Source organism: Mercurialis annua, linkage group LG2 (genome assembly GCF_937616625.2).
Source record: "Mercurialis annua linkage group LG2, ddMerAnnu1.2, whole genome shotgun sequence".
In the NCBI taxonomy this organism is placed as follows: domain Eukaryota; kingdom Viridiplantae; phylum Streptophyta; class Magnoliopsida; order Malpighiales; family Euphorbiaceae; genus Mercurialis; species Mercurialis annua.
The window spans coordinates 54,800,753-54,811,696 of record NC_065571.1 but is presented as its reverse complement, the minus strand read 5'-3'; the positions used below and the strand labels follow the sequence as shown (position 1 = coordinate 54,811,696).

General features: G+C 30.0%; 1 protein-coding gene across 1 annotated transcript; it reads right to left on the bottom strand.

Moving 5' to 3' along the window:
* Positions 1–8,598: 8,598 nt before the first annotated feature.
* LOC126670715 (protein DETOXIFICATION 51) lies at positions 8,599–10,538 on the bottom strand. The gene has a single exon (XM_050364527.2). It carries the CDS (start codon positions 10,343–10,345, stop codon positions 8,714–8,716), a length of 1,632 nt encoding a protein of 543 aa, XP_050220484.1. The 5' UTR covers positions 10,346–10,538; the 3' UTR covers positions 8,599–8,713.
* Positions 10,539–10,944: the final 406 nt, after the last annotated feature.

Genomic DNA, 10,944 nt, shown 5'->3' with positions numbered 1-10,944 from the left:
TTCGTGATAGATCACATGGATTGTTAGGATTGTCTCAAAAAACATATATTGAAAAAGTTCTTGAAAAATTCAATATGGATAAATGTTCACCTGGGGTTGTTCCCTTACAGAAAGGTGACAAATTTAGTCTTATGCAGTGTCCGAAAAATGATGTAGAACGAAAAGAAATGGAATCAATTCCATATGCTTCTGTTGTTGGAAGTTTAATGTACTTGCAAACCTGTACTAGACCGGACATTAGTTTCGCGGTTGGTATGTTAGGGAGGTATCAAAGTAATCCTGGAATTGATCACTGGAAAGCTACAAAGAAAGTGTTACGGTACCTACAAGGAACAAAGAATTATATGCTCACATATAAAAGATCCAATGAACTTGAGGTAATTGGATATTCAGATTCAGATTTTGCTGGATGCATTGATAGTAGAAAGTCCACATTTGGTTATGTGTTTCTATTAGCAGAAGCAGCAGTATCGTGGAAAAGTGCAAAACAAACTATCATTGCTTCATCCACTATGGAAGCAGAATTTGTAGCATGTTTTGAAGCTACAATTCATGCATTATGGATGCGGAACTTTATTTCAGGACTTGGGGTTGTCGACACCATTACCAGGCCGCTGAAAATTTATTGTGATAATTCCGCAGCAGTGTTCTTCTCTAAAAATGACAAATACTCGAAAGGTACCAAACATATGGAATTAAAGTATTTTGTTGTTAAAGAGGAGATTCAGAAACAAAGAGTGTTTATTCAGCACATTAGTACTGAATTTATGATTGCGGATCCTTTAACGAAAGGTCTACAACCAAAATTATTTAAGGAACATGTTCTAAAGATGGGTCTTGGTTGTAATGATGATGAGGATAATTGATTATGTAATAACACTCTGAGCTCTATTATGTGTTTCTGATATACATTAACGATTTCTTGTTTCTTATGTTAGTATACACTAATGATTTAAACGATAAACAAGAAAGTCATTTATTTGACATTATTGTGGACCATTATGACATTTTAAATGTATTTAAGTATCGATATGATATGAAAAATTCTAAGTGTTGTAGTATATGGAAGGAAATGTTCGATTAAATAGGACATAACCGCCATAACTCACATTGAACGATTTTTATATTATATATTATGATGAAATCATAAAGAGATTAATCATTATGAATACAATAAATTTTTATTAATTTTAATTAGACCAAGTGGGAGAATGTTAGAAAATTATATATTTTTCATGTTAAAAAAAAATATGTGTCAAATGGACAATGCATTATGTCTTAATATGACACATTAGATATTAAGGTGTCAAGTATACAATATAAATTTGACACATTATGCATTAAGTGTCATGCATTTAAACATTCATTTGACACCTAATTATGGTCTAATTAAATTAATATAAATTATTATGATATGGATTAATCTCATCCGTTGATTTGGTTATGTGATGGACGTACCGGATTGAATTGAAATGTCTATATATAGCATGAACTTTGGTCCTCTCTCTACCGCCAAAAAAAAAACACAACTCTAACTCCATCTAAAAGAGAGTGATTAAGAAATTAAGGGTTAAGGGAGAGAAATCAATTTTCACTCATGGCTTCAAATGAAAATTCTCTTGGAAATTCAAGTAAGTTTTCTATCAATATTTATTTACGGTATTATGAAATTATTTAGTTTTAAAGATCCTTAGGTTTATGTTAATGATGTCTTGTTAATGCAAAATATAGCAAGTCGTATTATGCGGTTAATTACATTTAGTTAAATTCTGTCTAAGGAGGTCGGTACTTAAGCGGTCCGCTTGTGACCCTCCGATCTTTCCTGGGAATTTTTCTATTGTAATTATATTCGACATAATACGTGACTCGTATAATTGTTTGCATTATCTAACATAAAATGCAGATTACAAAACAACAAATTATAAATTATTATGCACTTCATCATATACTGATCATATACGTACCCCTCTCGTGCAATTTCTGCACGTAGAGCTTCAACCAATTATAAATACTGACGAGACTTTTTTTGTTTTTTTACTACTACTGTTTCTGCCATTGAAGCCATTATTATCTCTGTTTGCTCCCTATCTGGCTTTAATCCTTCGTTTTTACCCGATCATAGGGACCCAAATCAAGCATGATTCCATTGCAACTTTTTGGTTCTTTTTCATACAAATAAAAGTACAATATAATCATTCATTTTTACTTTTTGGTTGGACATTATTTTGAATTCCAATGTTTCAAGAGATAGGTTCATTTAACCAAGATGCGGTTTTGACTTTGATTAAAAAAAAGGTTCTGTAATTTAAAAAAAAAAAAAATTAAAATGCAGTTTTAATTATTTAATTTATGTATGATTTAAGTAATATAAATAGAGTATAAATTAACCGCTTATTTTCAATTCAAATTAGTCAATAATTTATATAAATATAATATTTTTTATTTAAGATTATTTTTATTTATTGGATTATTTAATATTAAATATTATTTTATTTTCTTAATATTTATTGAATTATTTAAAATGGAATAATATATTAAATATTATTTATACTTTAACTACTTTGAACTGAGAATAAATTGAATGATTAGATTCTACTGAATATATGTCAATAATTAGCGGGTATTAATTCTGAGAGTCATCTTTATTTTTCTCATTCTATAGTTTGGTTATCGAACTTCAAAACGTTATAAATTGGTTGTCATACTATGTTTTTAATATTCCGACATACTTTTAATGAAATCGAGCCAATTTACGCCCACGTAATGACCAATTTGTACTTCAGTTTGTAATTCGTGCATGAAAATAACAAAATTTAAACTTCGTAATTAAAATGAAAAAACATGCAAAATTCGTAATTCTTTTTGATATAAACCCTCAAATGAACTTATGCATGATTTTAATTTAGAGAAAAATGAGGGCAAAGGTTTGATATATCTCATATTTTGTAGCCAACTCAAAGATTTTTGTGTCCGAAATTGTAATGGCATGTGGATAGCAAGAATTTGGAATAGAAAAAAGTTTGATTGATCTGATGGAAATGGAACCAATTGGATTGAAGTGGGGTCTCTAGTCTCTAGTCTCTAGCCTTGGGTGGTTGGCCATAATCATGCACAAATTTCAGACAGTAAAAATGTTAGGGGAGATGAATTATATTGCAAAACAACAAATATTGTGGGACAAATAGACTGAGAAACCCCTCGTGCGCGACCTTTCGAGTGGCTTTTACATACTGACAAGACCTCCTCTGCTTTTTCCTTCGACGGGAAGAGGACCTTCTTCCACTCATTATTACCCATTTCTGCAGTTTTTGTTTGCTTCCCTTTTCTATCCATTTTCTCGGCCATCCAAATTCAATCACGCTCCTTTTTTTTGTGTTTCTTCTCTACTATACATGCAAATTATGCAATTTCGATTATAATTTCTCGCCAATGTGGGTCTAATTTGAATGATTAAGGTATCTTTAAATATATCAAGAGGTTGTAGGTTTAAATTACGCTTCTGTAACTAACAAACTAACAATTGAGACTCCAAATAATCTATTACCATATTTGATAAAGAAAAATATATAATTTCTCAATGATGTATTGCTTTTCTTTTTTATGGTGTTGCAATGTAAAATGCAGTGCATTCATAAATAGATTGCACGGTCTTGCTTTTTCTCCGATAAATCTGTATCTAGTCTATGACTCACTTTTGTTTTTGAGATGATGAACAAATTGTATGAAATGATGTTTCCAATTCACCAAATGCTTAAGCGCTTATGTGAAACTCCAACATTAATTATAGGCAAGGTTTCATACATATATCACCCGTAAATACGTTAAAGACATATTAATACTTGTTCTCGACTATTTTGATTGTAATACTAGTGAGCTGTAACTCAAATGTTATAAGTATTGGAACCAAACTGTTAGATCGAGAGTTAAATTTTGTCACAAGCGTTTCCCCTTCCTAATTATATATAAGAAAAAGAAAATCTATTTTGATCATAATTGAACTTTGCGTTTTTTTTCATACTATCTACAAATAACTATCAAAAAACCAATTCATCAAAAAATTCAAACAGTTAGATAAGATTTCGACACTAATTTATTCTCTCTAATACACTCTTGCACGTGAATATCCATAAAATTAATTAAAGCGTGAATCATTATAAATTAAACGAGGGTCGCCAAATATCAAATTTTGTACCTTTCAATCAAAGGGGTTTTGTTAGCTCATCAAATAATTAATATCTTCAAAATTGAAACATTTAGAGGAGGCTCCAAAATTATCTCTGATAGATATATGCAGGGTGAGCTCCGTCCTCGACTGAGACCGAATTTTTTAAACATATGAATAAAATTTTAAAGAATAGAGGTAAATTTATAGAAATTTCATATTAAATGGAGGTTAAATCCGGACTGTCGAAAAATTAATAATTAAACCCGTGATAAATATAATCTCTTGTTCCGCCACTGATATATAGTGAAAAGTTACCCTTAAAGAAAGATTCTTGATGCTTTCTCCAATATACAATTTTTATCTATTGTTTTTTACTTTTACAACTAGCGTTTTAAAAAAAGAATGATTTTTGAATTAATACCACTACTGATTTAATCAGTTAAATAAAAAATAAATATTTCTTAGATAGCATGTATGGCACATGTTTTTTAAATAAATTTATATATTTAATATTTTAATATATATATATATATATATATATATATATATATATATATATATTTCTAACTAGCAAATAAATTGAAAAAATAGCAAATGAATTATACTCTAACTAAATTAAAAAAAAAATCCTAGCTTAACAATTTAATGTTTTGGATTCGTGCTATTTTTCTATCTTAAAGTTTAACTATAATTTTATTTATATGAAAAAATCGAACTGAATTGATCTGTAATTTTTAGTTAAATCGATTGGTCAAGTTCAAATTTTAGAATAGCGATTCTATCTTAATACATTCTATTGCGCCAAAATAAAAGTTGTTACTATATCCTACTATTTTTTTTATCATCATAGAGGGGAAAATTTTGATGCTTATGAAAGAAATTGAACTCATAATTTTAATTTAATTATTAACGCACATATCATTTCATTTGAGATATAGCTCATTAACAGTGTTTTACTATCTTTGGTATGACACTATAAACATCAATTAATATGACAATAAAAATCGATGGAAAACAATGGGCTAAATATATTTGTGTCATCAAACTTTATTCATTATACATTTAGATTAAGATATAATCATTTTAACACTTAATTTAATTTTTTTTTATGTTCATGCATCTCTACCATGGTAGAGAATAAGTATAGAATTGATAAAAATTATTGTTAACAATTTAATCTGGTATTTTATTTTTATTAGAATATTATCTCACATTTAATATAAAGAATAGTTCAATTACCTTTATGTTGTATTTATAAATTGATATTTGTTTTTATTTTAAATCTAAAATTATTTAAAATTTTAAAACTCACTAATCAGACAAAGTTTAAAAATTAAAAAAATTGGTATCAGTAACTATCTATATTAATTTATTTTTTGATAGATATTTTAACATGTTAAACTTTGTGAAGTGTTTATAAATTTTGATTATTTATATGTAGTTATGTACCAACCATTTCATTAACTTTAACAAAAAAAAATGAAATGCGTCATAATTGTTTTTTGAAATGTAAAGTACCGTATAATAATTTAAACTCTGGAAAATGTGTATATTTTTTACACAATATTGGCTTTAGTTTTTAAATAAAATCTAAATATTAAAATTTAGCTACTTTAGTTTGTTGATAAAACTTTAAGGGTATAATTGAGCTTTTTTTTTGGAATTAATAAGATGTCACTCTCGCATGAGTATTTGTACACACTTTGTTTGTTAACTAGGACAAGAATATTTAGATGTAAAAACTTACTAACTTCAAATTTTGAAATAATTATCGCTTATTCATCAAAAGAAAATTACCACTTAAGTTTGAATGTATAAATAACTAAAGGCTTAATATTTAGGGATGCGAATATATATATTTGATTAACATAATGTGAGTGAAATGTTTATTTAACAACTAAAAGATAGTGTTAATTTGCTATGTCAAAAAGAAAACAAAATAGTGTTATTTGTTGAAATAAAATTGATAAATACATCATAAGGATATGAACTTCCATTGCATTACTTGGTGATATAAAAGCTCATAAATACAACATATGGATATAGTAATATACCTACTTCACTTGTCACTCTTACCCAAAATCTCAATCAAACAAATTTAAGTTGTTTATATATGCCGACTTCCAAGCTATTTATGCAATTTAAGTTTTGTAATGTGATGGGTTATATATAGAAGAAAAAAAACTTTAATATGTATGTAACACTGATTGGAATTTCACCTCTTACCGATTTAAAAAGAATAAACTACATCAATAGTTATAACTCAAATTATATAAGCGCTAGTAGCATTCTGTCAGGTCTTACGTTCAACTCCTTATATGAGCACTTCTCCTTCCAATTATTAAAAAAAATTGACATTCTTTAAATGTAATATTCGCTCTGTTTTAATAGAGTTGTCCCTTTGTACAAAAAAAAAATTGTAACAAAAATCTTATCCACTTCTGAAAAGTATCAATCCTTAAATTTAATCTTCCTATAATATTTCTATTTAAAATCCACTAATGAGCTAATATTTATTGCTATCTATAAGTTTATCATAAGTGGAGACTGCATTAGATAAGGATATAGTAAAATAGAGAAAAAATTATAAAATCTATAATATTAATTGTGTTTTCTTAAATGGCGTGAGAATGACAAAGAGGACAACTCTATTGAAAATAATGAAATATAGTAATCCATATACATGTACCACACTTGTTTTAGAATCATATTTCACTTTTATTTCCGTTCATATTTTAATCATTATGTTGAATTTTACTACTAGCTAACTCGGTCAAATAATTTAACTAAAAAAATAAATTTTAGTTTAGTCTTTAAAATTATTAGTATATATAAAGATTACATTTTTATAAGATTTAATGAATTTAATTTAACTTTTTTAAATATCTATTTATATTTTGATTTTTAAAATTAATATAAAAATATTGAACTTTTATTTTCAAAAAGTAAGAGAAGAAAATTAAAAAAAATTAAGAAAATTAAGAAATTAAAATAATAACAATTTGAATTCATTAAATAATTATTAGATCTCATAAAAGTATAATTTTAATTTACAATTATGTCAAAAACAAGCTTATTTAATTTTTTTAATTAAGTCATTTGATTTAATATATTAACACAAAAATAAACAAAGTTACTATTATGTCAACCCAAATAAAATTGGAAGATGACATCATTTGACTTTGAAAAAAAAAGTGCAAGTGTCATTTATGTTGTATCTAAAGGGTGTTAAAGTAATTTATTTAAGAAAATATCTCACATTTTAATGATAATGACCTCTATTATTTAGTCCAATATTATAATTAGCTCCTTGAGCCTTCTCATTATCAAATTTTTTATTAAAAAAGTCATGGAGATAGCGACTTAAGTGAAGAAAATATGGAAGTGTTTCACCTTCAAAGGCATTATAAAACTAAAGCAGTGTGATTTGTTAATCTAAGAAAAACTTATATTAATGAGGTGCACCCAAAATCCTAATTGGTCCCCTGTTTCTAGTCTAGGCAAGAATTTTGTTGCAGTTGATTACGACCATTGGATTACTATCATGCTGAAAAATTCCCTAATTTGATGAAAGTGAGATCACTACAATGACTGATTGTCACGCCATTTTTAGCTCATATCCTTCTGTCAAACAGCTTCGGTACAGTACTACCTCTCCGATGCACCGAAAGGCATAATTTGGCTGTGATGAAAGGCTTGTTATATTAGCGAAACCCAACAGATAATTTTTATTTTTTGGGGGTTAATTCTAGCAGAGTAATTAAAATCCAAACATGTCTGAACTTTTGAGACATTGCCCACACCAACCAATGTTGTTTAAGTTCTTGTTTTACTTTTACCATTACGACTGGCGTTAGAATTAGTTACTGTAAGTAAAACTGTAATAAGCCTATCATAATTATTCTTCTTAAATTAAAGGCTTGGTTGACCAAAAAATTTAAATACTTTTTCACTTTTTCTAATTTTAAACTTCTAATCAAAGCTAGTACTTTATAATTTTAGTTCAAATTCAAATTTTTACAGTAATTTTAATTACTACTTTTCATACTTTTAATAGTGTGTCCAATCTCATAGCAATACTGTCAAAAAATCATACTAACGAATAAATTTAATTAGAACTGCAAATATTTTAATATTTTACATAGAATTGTAAAAAATTGAAAAAATTGAATTTTATAGTCCATTAGATGTTTCCATATCGACATAAATTGTGAAAGCCGTGTGGAATTAGATACACGTTATTAAATTCAGTGTTTTGAGACTTTTTGACTTTTTTATTTCAAAAAAATGAGTAAAAATTAGTCAAATATTTAATTAGAATTGTTAAATTTAAAAAAATTTAATTTCTGAGCCATTAAGTTCAATGTAATTACTATCAAATGGTCAATTGATAACTCCATCTCATAAATTCTTATGAAGAATTGGAAGTAAAATTCAAAAATTTATCATTTATATTCCACCAAAAAATCATAATTACAATACAAAACAAACCCAAAAGGGCAAAAAGTATATATATTGCAATTGCAAGTGACCATAACCTCAAGATTATCAAGGCAAAGCCTCACCAATGCAAATTAATGTCTGTGACTGTTCCTCGTCGCCTTCACTAAATAATTTTCTATCAGAATCGCTATTCGTTAACAACTGAGCTTTTTTAGCTTCAAATTCCCAATCTGTGGACCCCACAACATACAACATGAGTCCAGCACAGCAAACCTGAGCCGATAACAGACCGAGCCATAGCCCACAGAACCCAACCCCAACCCAGAACCCGAGTCCAATAGCCACAGGCATACCCACCAAATAGAACGCACCCAGGTTCACGTTAGCCGCACTACATGGCCGTGCGCTTCCTCTTAGGACCCCACACCCAACTGTCTGTGGCGAGTTTCCAAGCTCGCATAGCCCTAGGATTGGCAAAGCAGCTGCTGTCAGCCGTAGGATCTCTTCGTCTCTTGTGAACATCTGGCCCCACCTGTCCTTCATTCCTGATGCGAACGTTGATGCTATTACTCCTACAATGGCTGATATAAATACCGCCACCACAGTGGATAATTTCGCCTTATGCGGACGGTTCGCCCCGAGTTCATTACCCACCCGAGTCGAAACGGCAAACCCGAGTGAGCTCGGGAAAATATATATCAACGACGTCGTTTGGATCAAAATACCCATGGCAGCAACTGTAGATTTAGGATCAGCTAAAATCCCGCATAAGATGATCATAATCTCATACCACCACCACTCTAAACAAACTGAAACACAGCTCGGCGCAGCCAGCATAATTAGCGGTTTCCAGCCGCTGAAACATTCTCGGCTCGGCTTAGTCCACGTAGGCTCGTCACATAAACCAGACACCCACAGATAAAAAACTAAACACAACAGCACAAACAAATTCGACGCCGCTGCTGCGGCGGCTATACCACCAATCCCGAGGCGTAAATGGTTGACGAGCAACATATTTATCGGTAAATTCAGCGCCGTTCCGGCGAGAGACGCTAACGTTAGCGGGTGGGTGATACCTTGAGCGCGAAGGTAAATGCGAATTGGATGAATAAAAGAGTTTGTTAAAAGATCAGGTAAAGAGAAGAGCAAATAAGTGTGAGCAAGACGTGTGATATTGGGATCTTGATGGAGATAAACCAGGATTTTCGATATGTTAATCCATAGTAAACAAATGGGCATCGACGAAACCAAAAGAAAAATCACCGAGCGATGAAGCGTTAGAGACAGAAGCTTCGGACGTTGAGCACCGAAGGCTTGCGAACAGAGCGGCTCCATACCTGAAGCTAGCCCTGAAAGAACAGAATATCCGGTGATGTTCGCGAACGCAATCGCAAGAGAGCCGGCAGCCAGCTCTAGGTCACCGAGATGGCCTAAGAAAAGCATCGAGAGAATCGAACGAGAGTAGAGAATGAGAGCCGTTAAAGCTATCGGAAACGCGAGCTTAAGCAGCGACTTCGTTTCAGAGATAATCTCTGAAGCAGAAGGGTATATTTCTTCTTCATTTGGTGGCGGTTTTATTTTGAAATTCTTTAGGTCTTTAATGGAAGTTGGCAGTGAAACAAGATCCAAGTAAAGATGAGCAGACTGTGGTGTCTGTGTCGGTTTTTTCTCTGTTACAAGAACAGTTAAAGAAGAAAAACTGGTCGTGGTCGTAGAGGTAGTGTCTGGATTACACATAATGATCAAGAACTGGTGTTTGAATCTTGATCAAGATTGGAAAATATTTATATTTCTTCTCTGTTTGAAATATGAAGAGATACTCTCATGAAGAGCACTCTTATATTCTGTATAAAAATGGAGTTTCAGAGCGAATTATGAGTTTAGGTTTTTTTTGTAGAAGATGCGGGGAAGAGAGAGGGCAGTGAAGGGTATAAATAGAGAAATTAATGTGCATATATATGTTTAAACTATGGAGTATTTATTTACATGATGTAACAGTAAATGAGAGTAATTTTTCTTTTTTGGTAATTTTTGTGGCTTAAAGAAAGGTACGTCAGGTGGTCAGAATAATCAAATAGATGTTCAATTTCCAATATAAGTAACTCTTAGTTCTGTTCAAAAAAAAAAGTAACTCTTAGTTTTATTTTACATTTATTTATGAGAAAATTAGTTGGACACCCTAATATTTTTCATGTTTCAAATTTTGTATCACCTTTATTTTAGGATCAGAACAAATAAACAACAAGATGTTTTAGGTTTAATTATCTAAAATATTCAACCTTTTCAATTTTTTTTTTGTTTATGGCATCATTTTTATAATCGTTAATTTTAATTTA